This window comes from Suncus etruscus, chromosome 4 (assembly GCF_024139225.1).
Source record: "Suncus etruscus isolate mSunEtr1 chromosome 4, mSunEtr1.pri.cur, whole genome shotgun sequence".
In the NCBI taxonomy this organism is placed as follows: Eukaryota; Metazoa; Chordata; class Mammalia; order Eulipotyphla; family Soricidae; genus Suncus; species Suncus etruscus.
In genome coordinates this window covers 89,178,630-89,195,954 of record NC_064851.1, presented here as the reverse complement: position 1 = coordinate 89,195,954, position 17,325 = coordinate 89,178,630, and the positions used below count along the sequence as shown (strand labels likewise).

Here is a 17,325-nt window from a genome sequence, read left to right as displayed (position 1 = left end):
GCAGGTTGTGACCCAAAACTTAACCAACACTTTTTTTTCTAGTGACTTTATGAAAAATAATTTTTTCTAAATATTTGGTTGCCATTTTGTATGTTATAGACTAGGGAAATCGTTGTTTGTTTACAATAAACCTTTGACTTAACACACTTCACTAATGTTATTTGCTACATGATAAGTGAACCTGAACATAGCCTAGCACACTCAAATTTCTTTTGAGAAGCTTATACCAGAAATTAGCAGAAGGCAGCAAATATTTAATTAATGTTTCTGTATAATGAATGTCCCATTCTAAGAGGGTTATAAGGTTTAATAGACTAATGTTAGGCATTTATGAGATCTAGGAATTGAGAAACACATAGCTTCAGGATACTGGAAATAGATAAGAATAAGTAAAAGGGGGCCGGGAAGGTGGTGCTAGAGGTAAGGTGTCTGCCTTGCAAGCACTAGCATAGGACGGGGTTAGATCCCCTGGCGTCCCATATGGTCCCCCCAAGCCAGGGGCGATTTCTGAGCGCATAGCCAGGAGTAACCCCTGAGCGTCAAATGGGTATGGCCCAAAAACCAAAAAAAAAAAAAAAAAAAAAAGAATAAGTAAAAGAAACTTAATGTTCACATTAAAATCCCCAAGTTGGGACTGGAGCGGTGGTGCTAGAAGTAAGGCGTTTGCCTTGCAAGTGCTAGCCTATGACGGACCGTGGTTCGATCCCAGCATCCCATATGGTCCCTCCAAACCAGGAGTGATTTTGGAGCACATAGCCAGGAGTAACCCCTGAGGGTCAACGGGTGTGGCTCAACAAAACAAAACAAAAAATCCCCAAGTTATTATTTTAAGATCCTATATAATTTTAGGACCAAAAAAACCAAAGGTGTTTATGAAATGAAGCAAAATGTTTCTTAAGTAGTTACACAGAGTTACAAGAAGCAAGTCAAAGCTATCTTAAGAAGAATTTTAGTTTATTTGGGTAGTATTGAGGTGAATACCTGCTGATTCAAGTGTCAGCATTTCCCCCTCATTTCTTAATGCCATCATAACAGAAACAGGAGAGAATAGAACATAAACTTCATAACTGTAAATAAAATAGCCTTTCTGCAAACTGTTATCAAAACCCATTAAGTCATAAGTGTTATAACTAGCACTTAAAAATTGAAAGTCAGTAAAATATTATAGTATACTGCAGAAATAAGTCAAAAAGCAATTCTATGTGTGCTTTCATGAAAACTGTATGAAATTAATACTTTATAGTTTTTCTTATAGTTTATAGTTTTTCTTTCCGTTTTTTTTTTTTTTTTTTTTTTTTTTTTTACCACACCTAGTGGTGCTCAGGGGAAACCATATGGGATGCCAGAGATTAGACTTGGGTTGACTGTGTGTAAGGCAAATACCCTACCCACTGAGCTATGGCTCCAGCCCCTAAGCTCAAACTTTATTAACTACAAATCTTAGTAAAGTTTGAGAAATACTGACATAGACTTGTTGCAGGGGAGGCATTTGGGTCACACCTGGTAGCACTCAGAAATCTTTTCTAACAGGCTCAGAGGACCATAAGGCATGCTGGGGATCAAATCTGAGTTAGACCCGGGTCAGCTTCGTGCTGGGCAAATACTCTACTTGCTTTGTTATCACTCCGGTATCTGCCATGGACTTTTCTTAAAATTTAGAAATCTCAAATCTTAAAACCCAGGGAAAGGAAGAACACATGGAAGCGCACCAGTATATGTAAAACCAGTATATGTAAAATAAATGCATGTATACTTCTTAGGTATCTTAATATTTTTTTAGTTCAAATATTTGAATTCTAAGTATAGTTAGTTAATAATGGAGGTAAGTGAATTGTTTTTAAATCCCAAACTTGTTGAGAACTGTTATCGAAAACTATCATTTTGATGTCAATACAAATTGGTAATAGTTCAGTATAAAAACTCAGCATTAAATTGCTTTCTTTGGTAATTTAGCTTATGTTTTATTTCTAATAAGCACATATCTTGTTTTTATATTAATCACTGAGTTCTTTGTTGTAAAGTATTACTTTTATTTTCACTTTAACATTTTAATTGCAATTAGACAAAACAGTTGGATCTGTTTTAAAGTCTTCAGACTAGCTAGTGGAAATATTTTAATAATCTGGTATATTAAAAAGTTTAACATTTAGAAAAATTTTGCTTCACAATTTTTTAGAATGACAATATATATATATACACACAACTTTAGAATCCATATTCAGACACATACCCTTTCCCTTCCTTCAAAATAAAATCTTCAAAAAGTGCAGCATATAAGTTTTAGCTATAAAGGCACTGTGTAACTGTATCATATGGCTAGTCTTGCTAGGCAGCAAGAGTAATGAAAATAGCCTACACTTAATAGAACATGAGTTTTGTTTTTTTTTTTTTTGTTTTGTTTTTTGTTTTTTGAGGAAGGACCTAGCTCTTAGAGATAAAAGAACATTTGGCCCATTTGGTTAATGAATTCCTTACCAAGAGAGCTCTTCCAGATAGTTTTTAAAAAGTTGTCTAAACTATGTTGACCTCAAATGTTCCAATGTTATTCTTTAGGGGATAAGAAAGGTACTACACATGTGAAAATACTTCCAAAATACTTCCTTACCTATTATGATTAGGCTAAATATACTCTTCCAAATCCACTGTTTTTTTCTATAAATGATAACAGATGATATATTTAAAAAAAAAAACACTTAAACTTCCTGTGAGGGAGGGAGGTGTCAAGTGCCACTCACAGCAAAGATTAGGGTGTGAGGATATGCTGAAGCTCAAGCCCTGTGGTGTCAAGGACCAGGGCCACTCCTGCATTGTTGGGAGGGACGTGACTTTAGAGGTGACATAGTACTGGGAATCAAACTAGAGTAAGGAACATGAAAGGCATGTACCCTAACCTCTATACTAGAAACAATTATCTGTTCTTGACATTTTAAAAACAATGCAGGAGTCAGGGAATGTTCTGATTTCTCTTATAAAAATGAAGCCAGGGAACTATCTTGAAATCACATTGATTATTTGTATTATGTGAACTATAGTAGCCATGAGGAGTCTAGACAGTCTGAAAAATCAGATCCTAACAGCAGTTGACTTCAAATCTCTTAAGGAATGGAAGGTATAGATGGAGGGCAACAGAAAGTTGCCTTTTATAACTAGACCGTTATCACAGAAATATTTTAGTTGAAGTTAATTGTGTTCTTTTTTAAGGTGAGTGTAATATTATTATTGTCCAAGAGGCAAGGCATCTTTATATCCTGGTCTGATTCATATTTTTTTCTTTATAAGTGCTTTAATTACATAAAGGAGAAGAAAATTATATATATGTTTTAATCAGATTATTTTCAGAACAAACAAAAATAACACATAAGAGAAAAAATTACTTAAAAATAGTTGTATTTATATTTCACAATTTGCTCAAATACTGGTTTCTTATAAACTTTCTACAGAATGTTTTTAAAACAAATTCTTCACATTGTATCTTGGCTGTATACTTACGGAAATTCAGGGAAATAGTTCTGTGTATTATAGCTTAATTGGTACTAAGGGATGACAGTTGGTCACATGCAGTCCATGTGGGATTCTAACATAACATTTAGTGAGTTTTCTGATGTGGACCAACCCTTTGATGCTGAAGGTAATGCATCTGTTGAAAGAAGTGATTGTAGATTTGGATTACTGCTCTCTGCATCTTCCAGTTTTTCTGTGTTATCTTCCCAATTAATGTGGAATCTTGTGACTCTAGGATTAGATGCCAAAATATTTCTTTGAAGCTAGAGGAAGAAGAAAGTAAGTAAATGATAAATACTAAGTCAGATTGCAACCAAAAAAAAGAACTGCTTAATAACTTTCTTATTAGTTCTTCAAAAGGGCTAAATTCATATACAAAGATATTAATAAGTAAAAATATTAGCACTGTAATTGTAATAAAGTCTTATTCCACACTAGAATTATAGCAAAGACGACTAATGAAAACAATATATGGAAAATTTAAAGGAATTTATCCCAGTTTTTTTTTTTTTTTTACCATCCCATAAGTATCAAACTCCTCTATATTTCTATTCCCTAAAAAAAAGATAATCTTGAAGATAAAGGCTTGAGAATATATAAACTAGCATGTTCTTCAGCTTGGTGTGGTAACTTTCTAGTAATATTTTCCCAAAAATTAATTTTCCCTAATATCTTTTATATTACTTGCTGCCTAATTTTAATTTTGTCTCATTTTTACAAACCATTATTTTGTATTTTTTTCTCTTTTTTTCCCTATAAAAAGAACTCTACAAATAACTAATAATTGGATCAGTGAAAGATCCCATACCAGCAAAATAATTCCAGGAAAAAGTAACATTCCAACCTTATCTTAAAGGAGAATATTCTATTCTTCTCTCATTTAATTTTTCTCACAAGGTCAGAAAGATAAAGCATCATGCATTATCTTACAAAAACAGTATAATAAATTATTATTCTCAATGGAAAGCCAAAGGGTACTAGATATTTTTGAGAATACTCAATTACAGAAATAGATTTTAGCTCAGTCTAAATTTGTTTTCTCTCCTCTAATAGCAGATTAAATAAAGGCAAATAGGTGTTTTGAGATAAGTGTTCAAATAAAAAACTTCCACAATTCTTAGAAGAGTTAGAGATAACATAATTATTGAAGAAAGTACAACATGGACTTTCAAGTTCTAACGGTACAATTAGATATTCATAATACCTGGGAAATGCCATATATAAAGTCATATAGATATGCAATTTCATTTTTCTAAGTCATCTCAGGACACCCAAGCAATCTCAGTGTCATCTGGCAGAAGCCTATGAGAGGGCACTCACACCAACAGAACAGTGATTATGAGCAACAACATTATTATAGATGTAATTTGCTCCATTACTCAAAAATTTGTACAATAAGAGTAATGAAAAAAAATAACAGAACATTACCTTGGAGAAGTCTGGTTTTACTGGAGGATTTTCTCTTAACTCTGTCTCGGTATATTCATTATTTACATAATAGCCAACTCTAATAAATTCTTGACCCCGATAGGTACATGTAATTAGTACAACAGTTACACCTACTGCATCTGCATCTGGAATGAGTCCTGGATTAGGCGCATCAGCCTAGAGTAATTTAAAAAGAAAAGAAAAAATACAAAATGTTGTTAACTACAAGACCAAAGATTTAGTTACCTTGAGACCAACAGTTGAAGTGGCACAATAACAAAATGTGTAATCATACAAGAAAAGCAAAATACTTATTTTTGAGATAGTTCATACAGTGAAAATACAGTTTATACACCTACCTATAGTACACTAATGATTTTAGTTAAAAGTACTACTACTCTTTGGTTTGGGGCCATACCCAGTGGTGCTCGGGGCTTTCTCTGGACTCTAAACAGGAATCACTCTTGGCAAGGCTCAGGAGACCATACGGGGTGCCAGGGATCAAAACCCAGGTCAGCCACATACAATCCAAGTAAGTACCCTACCCTCCGCACCAAAAAGCATCACTATTTCTGAAGGAAAATCTGGATCAAGTTTAGTATAGTTCATGAGGCATAATTACACGGTAATTATAAAGCCTTTATACAATACAGAACAATTAAGTCTTCCAGACCTAATTTTCAGACATAGATTAATAAACATTCAATTTTCTTTATACAGCCTACTAGTAGCAAATATTCTCCCCATTTCTGTCTTCTACCCAGAATATATTTTACCCAACCACCCTCAAAGATTTAAAAGTAAATTAACAGGGGCTGGAGAGATAGCACAGCAGTAGGGTGTTTGTCTTGCACATGGCCAACCCAGTACATGCCTGGGGTTCAATTCCTGGCATCCTATATGGTCCCTGAGCCAGCCGGGAGCGATTTCTGAGCACAGAGCCTGGAGTGATTCCTGAGTGACACAGGTGTGACCCCCAACCCCCACCCCAAATGTAACAGTAAAATTGAAAATGGAATGTAAATAAGCTATCTAGCAGATTTTTTTAAGTGTCAATTCTCCATTGTGAATGACTTTGGTAGGTACTAAAATGTAGTGTTTTTAAACAATACACATCAGGCTGGGAGTTAGCTCAAAGGAGTTGAGCATATGCTTTGCATGTAGGAGGCCAGGAATTGGGAACGCCCAGAAATTACATAATCCAAACACCAGGCTAGGAATAGTCCTTGAGCGCCAACAGATAATGGTCCCCATACAAAGAGAAACCACATACAATGGAAGTTCCAAAAATGTAATTTTTTTGTGTGATATACAAATGTCATCAATGATCTTTATCTGAATCAAGCTCTTCTGTAAACTAAATGTTGGAAAAAATATTTCAGATTGAGACAAATGAGCTAGGGAAGCTGAGAGGATGAACAAGAGTTTTGATTCTGTCCATAGCAGTGTGCAGGAAAGAAAATTGGCTGGACTCAGACTTTTATATGTCTAATCACAATTCATCTAATTCTACAATTCTACTTCCAGAATTACACTGGCTCTTTAAAATGTAGTGATAATCCCTTATAGATCTATGCCCCTTTGTGTGATGTCTATTTACTTGGCCTGAAAGATCCATTCCTAATATTACAAAAATAATCTCTTGAAGCCTACATCAAATGTATCCTTATCAATGATGCCCTCTCTAATTCAAAGGAAGGACTAATGACACACTCTTAAGCATTCATTGCTTGACATAAATTTGCTACTAGTATATGCCCAGTAATTTAAATGTTTAGCTTTCAGTTTTCCCCAAAGTTCTAGACTTAATCCTGGATTCTGTTCCATCAGTTCCATCTTCTTAACCTCGTGACTGTTATAAGCTCCAGGCATATACTATGTATATAAAATTTGGATATTTATTCATAATTCATTTCTGCTCTGGAGGGGTTTATAATTTTTGTGGAGATTATAGAATGTGAACTGAGACTTGTTCTGAAAAATAGTTTTATCTTAGAGATCCTTTGTGCCCTTCCCTGGAAGGGTAAATTTACTGTCAGAATTCTCAAAAGAAATTCTCATTTAGGGGCTGGTGAGGTGGCGCTAGAGGTAAGGTGTCTGCCTTGCAAGCGCTAGCCAAGGAAGGACTGCGGTTTGATCCCATATGGTTCCCTCAAGCCAGGGGCGATTTCTGAGGCTTAGCCAGGAGTAACCCCTGAGCATCAAATGGGTGTGCCCCCCCCAAAAAAAGAAATTCTCATTTAGTTGGAAATGGCTAGACTGAAAACATACATTTTATTAGTATTACTATAGGAAATTTCTCCCATAATGCTTCCCATCTCCACAAACATTTTAAAACATTTGCTAACAGTTTTAGATTAAGATGGAGAATGATAGGTGAAAGATCATTAACTTCAAACAGGGATATCTGGATGCATTCATGTATCCTAGCTTTGCCATATTCATAAGGCAAAGTTTATTCTGAATGACAAAATCATGAGACTAGATGTGTTTAATAATAGCAGAAAATAAAAACTGATTTTTAATATCTTTCCATTAATAATGATAAATTTTGCTGCACAGATGCTAAATCACATTGCTACTTCTGTGCTTTTTGGGAAATAGGCACTGACACAAAGTACAGCAACCTGAAAATCAATAGTAAGACTTTTGAATAAACTTTCCTATAACACTCTCAATCAAAAGTTTAGGCTGTTCTTAACATTATAAACATGGAAAAGATCTTTTTTGTTGTTGTTTCAAACATAAGGCACTTATTTGCAAGTTTTTATAGCTGTATAAAAAAGTGTCATTACATGAGAAATCAAGTTTCTCAAATTTGTGGGCGAGCAAATACTGCTCCTTTGTTTTCAAGAGGCAAAGAGAATTAAAAACTTAGTTCTAATTGGGCCAGAGTGATAGCAAAGTAGTAGGGCATTTGCCTTGCATGTGGCCAACCTGGGATGACTGGGTTTGATTCCCAGAACCCAAATGCTCCCCTGAACCTGCCAGGAGCGATTTCTTTTTTTTTTTTTTAATAAATTAATATCTTTATTTAAGCATCAACACAAACATGTTTGTAGTTGGGTTTCAGCTATAAAAAAAGAACACTTTCACTAGGAGCCAGCCAGGAGTAATCCCTGAGCTCTGCCAGGTGTGGCCCAAAAACAAACAAAAAAAAAACCCACAAAAGCTTAGTTTTAATTATAGAAATAGAGTGCTATTTGTCAGTCATTGGTAATTAACTATTTTATTCTTTACTTAATCCTTATAACTCTTTTGGACGGATATTATCTGCATTCTATAAATGACTGGAGGAAGTCACAAGTTAAACAGTAGAGTGAGATTTGAACTAGATCTGAGATGGCAGTGCTTCTCAACAAACACACTCTGGTAACCATATCGATCTTTTATTAAGATTATATTTAAATTCAATCAATTTGGTTTAACTACTTAACCATCTGTTTGTATTTAAAAAATGATTTGTTGTTTTTAAGGTAAAACAAAATACTAAGGCTAAGTAACCAAGATTCTTCTTGTTTTGGGGTCACACCTGATGGTGATCAAGGGTCTCCCTGACTGAACTGGTGCTGTATGTAGTGCCAGTGATCAAACAGAGAGAACAAGATTCAAAATTCTATTGGAGAGAAAGGGAATAATAAATAATACCAGTATCTTCTGGTATTATTTTCATTTAACCAATAGTACTTAAATTGGTCCCATCTTTAAAGTGAGAAAACATGAAAGTCACAAAGATAGGAAAAATTAATGAAGTTTTTAGTGGGTTTACTTAATTGATGGAGAACTACTTGGAACAACATTTAGTACTATTTTTTTCTTAGATTGTGTATTATTTGGGTTATTATAAATTAATATTTCTTTAATAAGTATATATCAATGTGAAATATTGGTTAGTTTCATAAAAATTTAACATGTATAAAAATAATTTATTACCTTTGGGGGGGTGGGGATCACACCCAGCAGGCTCATGGGACCTGCGGTAGCACATGGTTCCCTCAGCACCAGTACCCCGGTTGTGGCCCAAAAACCAAAAAAATCTTTTAAGAAGGAACCTAAAGTTAACTACCCAGGTATGCCATGACATAGCAAAGAATTGACTAGTGTAATGACATAGCATAGTATTGTCTAGTGTTATGCAAACCCTGAAATAATAAAGATAACATGAAGTAGTGAAGATTTAATTAGTAGCTCAGCATACAAAAACCAAGAGATTTAAGACAGAGATGTCCTAAAATATCACAGATGCAGATAAAAGGTAAATGCAATAGAAGAATGTATTAACACAAAAGAAAAAGGGAAAACAAAACATCTGATCCAATCTTTTTGGAATATACTTGGTGGGATGTGGAAGGGAACATGGAGATATTAGTTGAGGGAACTGACAGTGATGCTGGGACTATTTTTGGAACACTTGTATACATACTTCAGAAACTCAACCATGAATAACTGGAAATCACCGTGACTTAGTATTTAAAAAAATTAAATGTAGAAATATTCTAAGTAGTTTAAAAGTAAATTATACGTGACAAATATTAGCAAAAAAAATCTTACCTGAAATACAAACATATGCCTTCCTGCAGGGACAGGACCCACTAACACAGAGTCTAATACTTGATCATATTCTTCACTTTCTGCAGAGCCCACATAGATAATTTTCCACTCCAAGTCTAGGGTTAAAAAACAAAACATTATTATTTTGTACTTAGCAATAACATTGTCAAGTGCCATCAAAGACATGCTTCATGTTCACTTGTCATTTATGGACTGCAAAAGTGACTTCTCAAAGTAGAAAACCCAGAAAGGATCTGAACTGTGCTTTATAAAATTCTTATGGTTTTTGGGTCACACCCGGCTATGCTCAGGGGTTACTCCTGGCTGTCTGCTCAGAAATAGCTCCTGGCAGGCACGGGGGACCATATGAGACACTGGGATTTGAACCAGCCACCTTAGGTCCTGGGTCGGCTGCTTGCAAGGCTAACACTGCTGTGCTAACTCTCCGGCCCCAATTCTTATATTTAATACTGTTTCTCAAAATTTTGTTTTGAAAAGCAGTGCTCCTGATTTATAAAACAATATGATCAAATACTTGGGAAATGTTACAGCCTTGTTTTAGGATTCATAAGACATTGGCAGAACAAGTGTTCTGAAACATACTCAGTAAAGATACCAACATATATCTATAGCTTTCCCTGCATTTGGCATAAAATCTTATCCTTTTTTTAAATATCATCTCTGACAACCTACTGAAACACTTTAGAAGTGTCTCAATAATTATTCCTCAATATTACTGAAATATAAAGAGTACCCAAGTAGAAATATCATTGGTTCAGAAGATGTATATCAACAACTGTTAGGTTTTTCCTCATGATAATCCATTGTGTCTTATGTTGTTATTAGTTGTTTTTGGCCACACAGGAGATGCTCAGGGCTTACTCCTGGAGGAGCGCAGACTGTATCAGGTGCTCAGGATTGAACCAGAGTGAGCAGAGTGCATTAAACATCCTACTTACTTATAATCTCTCTCCAATTCCTAAATTCTTTAAGTTAGGAAGAGGAAATGAAGGACCTTTATACCTTAGCCTTTATTTTTTTTTTTATGAGATGGGGCCTTCTAGTGATTTATGGTCAAAAGGGCTAGCAGTTCAGTGCATGGGCTTAAGGATACAGTCAGTGCTCATCAGGTATTACCTGGGCTGCTTCCAACAGTGTCTGGGAGCCTCAGGACTGTACCTGGCAGTACTCGGTACTATAAAGGGCCAAGGATCAGACAGGGGTCAGTTAGAGCAAGGCATTTGCTTTAACCCCAAACTATCCAAACCCCTAAATCCTAACTTCTTAAATTTGTGGGCCACCTAACTTTTAAAACCTTCATTTTGAAATCACCTTTATGATTTGTTACCAGTAAATGTTTGATATGTATACCTGTTTTATATATTTGTATGTCTAGGCTCACATAAAAATTCCTTGAATGATGGGGATGAGTAAAAAAAAATTAAGAAGCGGGCCCAGAGAGATAGCACAGCGGTGTTTGCCTGGCAAGCAGCCGATTCAGGACCAAAGGTGGTTGGTTCGAATACCGGTGTCCCATATGGTCCCCCGTGCCTGCTAGGAGCTATTTCTGAGCAGACAGCCAGGAGTAACCCCTGTGTGTGACCCAAAAACCAAAAAAAAAAAAAATTAAGAAGCACTACTTTGCTGTACCATCTGATAAAATACAGTAGTGTTTTACAAGTAGGGGGCCATTTGTTCTCTCTCCAAGATATTCCATTTGAGGCCACAGATGAAAATTATGTAAATAGGGGCCATGAGATGAGGAAGCCAAAGAATAGCAGGATGTGGGGGCCACAAGAAGAAACAAAATTGGATTGGGACACAGTTTGAAAAGGATCAAGAAATATTACAATACCATATACTTGGAATACTCAAGAAGGAGGTCTAGTATAGAGGTATGAGAATAAACAAGAGACTGAAGAAAGGTTTGGCTAAATGATAGATTTGAAAGCCTTCAGTCTTGGTTGGTACTGCATAGCAAAGAAAGCTATTTGGGCCTTCCAAATGGAATTAGGGTAACATGATCTGGCTTTCATTTTTTTTTTTTTTTTTGGTTTTTGGGCCACACCCAGCAGTGCTCAGGGCTTACTCCTGGCTGTCTGCTCAGAAATAGCTCCTGGCAGGCACGGGGGACCATATGGGACACCGGGATTCGAACCTACCACCTTTGGTCCTGGATCGGCTGCTTGCAAGGCAAACACAGCTGTGCTATCTCTCCGGGCCCCTGGCTTTCATTTTTAAATCATTTTGGCAGCTGTGTTCAGTGTAGACTGTCAGAGAACAAGGAAAGAAAATTCAACAATTAAGGCAGGAAACCATGCTGGCTAAGACCATGATGGTAATAGGCAGTTGCAAACTGGACAGATCTCAAATATTTTTGTGGAGTAGTAGTAGGTGCTTGCCCTGCATGCATGCAACCTAGGTTCAATCCCTGGTCTCCAAAGCCTGCCAAAAGTGATCCTGAAAGCAGAGGCAGGAAGGAATAAGGTGAACACAGCTGGTATGACCCAAAAGCCATAAAAGGGAGGAAAGTGTACTTTAAAAAAATGGTAGCCAATAATTGAGGTAAGGGGCCATCGAGGTGGCGCTAGAGGTAAGGTGTCTGCCTTGCAAGCGGTAGCCAAGGAAGGACCGAGTTTCGATCCCCCCGGCATCCCATATGGTCCCCCCAAGCCAGGGGCAATTTCTGAGCACTTAGCCAGGAGTAACCCCTGAGCATCAAATGATGTGGCCAAAAAAACCAAAAAAAAAAAAAAAAAAAAAAACTGAGGTAAGTAGCCCAAAAAGCCAGTCAAGTGATGTTTTTGAAAATGATGTGAAAACTGCTAAACTGATCAGATGAGAAAGCTAATTGTCAACATGGACATTTTTGGAATATTTTGACTATACTCTATGTATTTGTAACCACTATACATATAATGCCCTTGGGTTCCCAGCTGGCACAAATGAAGTTGGTATTGGCAAGTTTTAGAACAGCTTATGCTTTTGTAAATCAACTTTTATAAGATACCTATGTGCTGAACAGTGGTTATAACATTTCATACCTGTTGTTTGAACTTATTTTACCTATTATGTAAACAAATTAAAGCTGTGTGAAAGGCCTTTCTCAAAGTAGTGATAATGTCCCTAACAGTACAGCAACAGTGTGGGAGGATGCAGGGTCAGTTGTGCTGGGTAAATATTTTTTTAAATGAGGCTGTAGGCCAATAAGTTTGAGAACCTCTAAATAATCTACTTGGTAAACCAAAGAATCAGATACTAGTTTTTTGCCCAGAACTTTAAACAGTTTCTTCCCTTATTAGCTCTTAAATGGTGAAATAAAGGAACTTAATTGGACAATAGATGGAGTTTGGAAATAATCACCGAGGTCACTGGGAGATAATTTAGCCCTAAGGAGCATAGGTGATAACTCACTGATCACCTGTACTTTTTTTTTTATGTTTGTGAATGCTTACATTAGTTAATACGTTTAAAATGATTGGTACTTATTTATAAATTAACATCAGTTATTTTCGAATCAACTTTCATTTTCTTGTACCCTGCATTCAAAAGTGGAAAAGAGAGCATCAGATCCTTTATCCAAGTTTTCATTTGAAAGAGACCATTTATTTATTTTTAAAAGTTAACTGTTTCATTTAATCATGGTAACCTTAGCCCAAAGTGTCTGCTTTTGTAGGGGGAGTGAGTATAGTTACCAAAGGAAAGTTTAATTACCCTAATTGGGAAGACCTGCGTTTTAATTAGTAGTCTTGAGATTTATAAATATATGCCTGAAGTTTGAAAGCATGATGCATCAACAAAGTGCATTCTAGTACACTCTTTTAAGTATGCAAATGACAACAGCTACAATTACTGCTATTGATCAACATTTTAAAAATGGATCCACTCAATAGAGAAATAGAATGAAGTTTGGTGCCCATTAGATCAAACAAATCAAATAGTCTCCCATTGCCCAGTAAATTCTAAAATCAGGGCTACTGTTCTATCCCTAAATTATCTTAAAAAATAGCCAAGCATCAGGGCAATTTTTTTTAAAGGAAGTTGTGGGGTTCTGTAGCAAGTAAATGCATGAAAAAATCGTTCGGGTCAGAATTTAAGAAAAAAATTACTAATTTTAAGAACAGATTTTTTAAGTAATGTAATATTTAAGTATGGAGCCTATACAAAGCCCTTTGCAAAAGTAAGCCTCTAGGTGGAGTCTACAAACATGGCACCTTTTTGATTCAAAGATTCCTTTGTAGTTCAGTATGACTCAGCTTAAACTCTTTCTAAAAAAATACTACATAAATAATAATAAATATGCCCAACATAGATGCTCTGGGATGTGAGGATTGCAAATGTAAATAGGTAAATATCTGACATTGGGACTATAAAAATTCTGCTGTATTGGTGGGATTCAGACAGATCTCAGGTAAAATTGGAACATTCTGTTTCCAAAAATGGCGGATTTCAACCAATTTCAAAGCCTTGTTGACAATTGGCCCCTATAATGGAAGATGCTTATATTTGTAATTTGATGGCTGCCTAAAACACTAGAATGAGCTGTAAAGGATGTCTCTTGCATTTGTCCATATTCCCTATGTAATGGGCAATAAAAATGGACAAATAAAGATGAGTTGGGAAAAATGGTCCAAGTAGCTAAAATACTTAGTTAATACTAAGAAAATAATCAAATGGCTTGAAGTTTTTACTTTGATCTAAGATAATCTCCTATATTTATCTAAGGCACATTTCCCTTTATTTTTTTTTATTATGAAAGGCCTATTTAGAAATTATTTTAATAAATGAATCTAAGAAATATCTAATATGCGTAATATTTACATTGCATATACACTTTCATATGTGTATCAAGGAAAAGAGCACAAAGTGTTAATCGTGGTATTAGGAGTTAGGAGGAAAATACAGGTCTGTTTACTTTATGTCTGTACAATTTTTTAAAAGTTTAATGCAGTTTAATTAAGCATACAGCTTAAATATATAAAATACATTTTATAGACTTGAAGCTGACTTTAAAATGAAAACACTTTACTTGTCATGAATAGAATAATTTAAATGCATTTTGTTAAATGTAGTACAACTAGTAAGGCCTCAGAAGTGTGTCCCATTTTTTAACTGTAAAACTACCCTGGTGAACTTTTCCCCTAAAATTTTGGAAATAGCCCTCACTGAATTATTTTAGTAAAACCTAAGGAAAAAAAAAGAGATAAAACCTCGGCATACTTAGTTTCCTAAGTATGTCTTACAGCACATCCTAAAATGAAAACTATTTCTCTGTGGAAACCTTAAAAAAAGGCAAAAAAAAAAAAATGCTAGCATTGCCATCAGGAATTTACCTTGTAATTTCCTAGCCCAACTTGAGTGTGCTATGTTCAGGGGTTTGGAGTTTGGACGTGGAGTTATTTTAGTTAAGATTTCAAAGTCTTCTTTCAGAACTATTTAGAGGCCAGTGATTAAAAGGTCCTGGAAATTATTTTTAAGAACTGAACTTATCTCTGCTCTGGTGTGCAATGTAACTTTCTAGCTTGGCAATAGATTTGTTCTTCCGGAGAGAAGCTTTCGGTTATTGAGGAGGAGGAGGAGGAGGGTCCGGGCTAGCCGGTGGGTCGGGGCGAGCCTGCGCGCCCGCATCCCGCATCCCGCCCCCCCCCCCTCCCCGAGCATCCCGGGCGCCGGCCGGCCAGCACCCGGGCCCGGGACTGCGCCGCGCCCGCCTCCACCGCTCCTCGGTGGAAGCCGCGCGACGGGCAGGGAGGGACCGCGACCGGAGGGAGGACGCGAACTCCGGCGTGGGCTCCAGCGAGGGTCCGGCGGGCAGGCGGGGCGCCGCGTTCGTCACCCCCGAGCGGAGGATGCCGGGGTCGCCGGCCCCGTCCTCCCTCCTCGGCGAAGATGGCTCCAGGGCGAACTCAACCCGGCGGCGACCCCTCTCCTCTGCCGCTCCTCCCTGCCCCGGATCCCCAGGCGCCCCGACCGGGGCTGGGGGGCGACTGGGGCCACCCCGGCGCCGCGGGGTCGGAGTGGCGGGTCTTCCGCACGGCCCGCCCGCCCAGACAAAGCTGACAACATGGCTCCCTCCGTCCGCTCGCACAAGTTCCTCGCGAGCAACTTGAGCCCCGCGGCTGCCGGCCGAGCGCCCGCACCGCCCCGCACGCGCCGCGCCTCGCCTCGCCTCGCCTCGCCCGGCCACCGCGCCGGCAACTTCAAGTTTCCCTCCGGGGCGGCCGCCCGTCGGCTCGTCGGCTCCTCCGCCCGCCCGCCCGCGCGAGGCCGGGCCCGGGAAACTTTGCACGTCGCCGCCGCCGCTGACAGCCTCGCCGCGCCTCGCCTCGCCTCGCCCGCTCACCTTCAGACAGGTCCTCGATGCACTCGAAGGTGATCTCGAACTGGAACGGGTTGTAGAAGGGAGACGGGTTGTCCAGCACCACGACGTTGTTCACCTGAACCTTGGCCATATTTCGCAGACGGAGGCAGAGGAAAGGACCCACACAATGGCACGGCGCGGGGGGCTCGGCGGCGGCGCGAGCAAAAGTCCGGCGCGCGGCCGCTCGGGAAGGCGAGCGCAGACCCCCGCCCCGGCGCGGCCGGCCCCACGTCGTGCGGCGGCGACTTGAGAAACTTTTCCCCCTCTTTCTTATTGACACCGGAACGCTCCACCGTGTGGAGTGGAGGGATTTTTTTTCTCCTTGCAGCTTTCCTATTCCACTCAGCTACAGCCCATTCTGCTCTGATAACTAGCAGCGTTGCCCGCGATTGGCTGCCCCCGAGCCCCGGGCCCTCCTCCTCCCGCGAGGGCCTCGGCGGCAGGCAAGATGGGCGCCCGCACCCGGAACGGACTCGGAAACTTTCACTGCGGCTCCACCTGCTGGTGTGGACCAGGACAAAGGCGGAGAACAAAGTGAGCGCTATACGGGCTGGGAGGCCCCGCGCGGAGACCGCCGCTGCCGCCGCCGGAGCCGCCGGAGGGGCGGGGTCGGTTCAGGCCACGCCCCCGGCCCGGCGGCTCCCGCGCCGCACATCGGGCGTGGCGGGGCGAGGAGAGGCCGTAGGGGCGTGGTCTGGGTGGGGGCGTGGCCTCGGAGGGGCGGGAGGGCGCGGCGGTGAGAGCTTCCCCGCCCTTCGGCTCGCTGCTGCTGGTGGTTGTTATTGTTTATTTGTGGGGTTTTTCTTTTTTCTTTTTCATCTGCTTTTACATCTACCCAGCGTTTATTACTTATTTTTGCTTTAACCGAATTTAGCCCATTCAATGAGTCGTCTACACTAGATTTGGTTCGGCTCTGAACCGTGTCCTTATTCGGAGGAGAGGTTGCAGTGGAAATAAATTTCAATTTACCGAGCGATGCCAGCTTGAAAGAGCAAAGCCATTTTGGAAATCTCTTTCTTGGTCCAACATCTGCCTTGGGGTACGACCACGAAATGAAGGCTGGAATGATGTTTGGGGGGTTTTCTGGGTCCATACTTGGCTTGGAAAATTTTAATAGGTACTACTGGAGCTGTACCTAAATCGTTTGCTGCCTCTTTTAACTTGGAAAAGGGAAATAAGAAAATTACTTAGAGATGTACGGTTACGCCCCAGGGTTCTGTCTTTTGGTGTGCATATCGGAACTTGAAAAGAGAAAATGGAAGCTTTAGATCAGAGGGCACTAGATGGAAATGAAGGAAAAAAGGAGAGTTAGAGCACAAAGTGGCATAGCAAGCCCATTGATTTTACAAAAATAGAACCCAAACCGTTTGTGAATTAAAAACTGTGCCATATACAAGTTAATTATGAAGAATCTGCGTGCTTGAAAGCCAATTCAAGTCTGAATTAAGAAAATGGATTCATTTGTGCTGCTGCTTTTTCACTAG

General features: G+C 39.0%; 2 protein-coding genes and 1 long non-coding RNA gene across 3 annotated transcripts in view; 2 read left to right on the top strand and 1 right to left on the bottom strand.

Annotated features, from left to right (window-relative positions):
• The window catches only part of LOC126006058 (uncharacterized), a 684,655-nt gene that overhangs the window by 616,653 nt on the left and 50,677 nt on the right, over positions 1-17,325 (top strand). The gene's annotated exons all lie outside the window — the stretch shown is intronic.
• The window catches only part of MCM9 (minichromosome maintenance 9 homologous recombination repair factor), an 83,524-nt gene that overhangs the window by 25,393 nt on the left and 40,806 nt on the right, over positions 1-17,325 (top strand). The gene's annotated exons all lie outside the window — the stretch shown is intronic.
• ASF1A (anti-silencing function 1A histone chaperone) lies at positions 3,371-16,047 on the bottom strand. Its single transcript, XM_049771374.1, has 4 exons — positions 15,824-16,047; positions 9,481-9,596; positions 4,930-5,106; positions 3,371-3,764 (listed from the first exon to the last, which is right to left on the bottom strand). Exons 1-4 carry the CDS (start codon positions 15,930-15,932, stop codon positions 3,552-3,554), a joined length of 615 nt encoding a protein of 204 aa, XP_049627331.1. The 5' UTR covers positions 15,933-16,047; the 3' UTR covers positions 3,371-3,551.

Coding starts and splice junctions, on each gene's coding strand:
- ASF1A (XM_049771374.1), bottom strand. CDS start 15,932: ATGGCCAAGGTTCAGGTGAACAACGTCGTGGTGCTGGACAACCCGTCT. Junction 5,107..9,480: donor GGCATATGTTTGTATTTCAG/GTAAGATTTTTT, acceptor AAATTACTCTAG/GCTGATGCGCCTAATCCAGG. Junction 3,765..4,929: donor TAAAACCAGACTTCTCCAAG/GTAATGTTCTGT, acceptor TTCTTCCTCTAG/CTTCAAAGAAATATTTTGGC.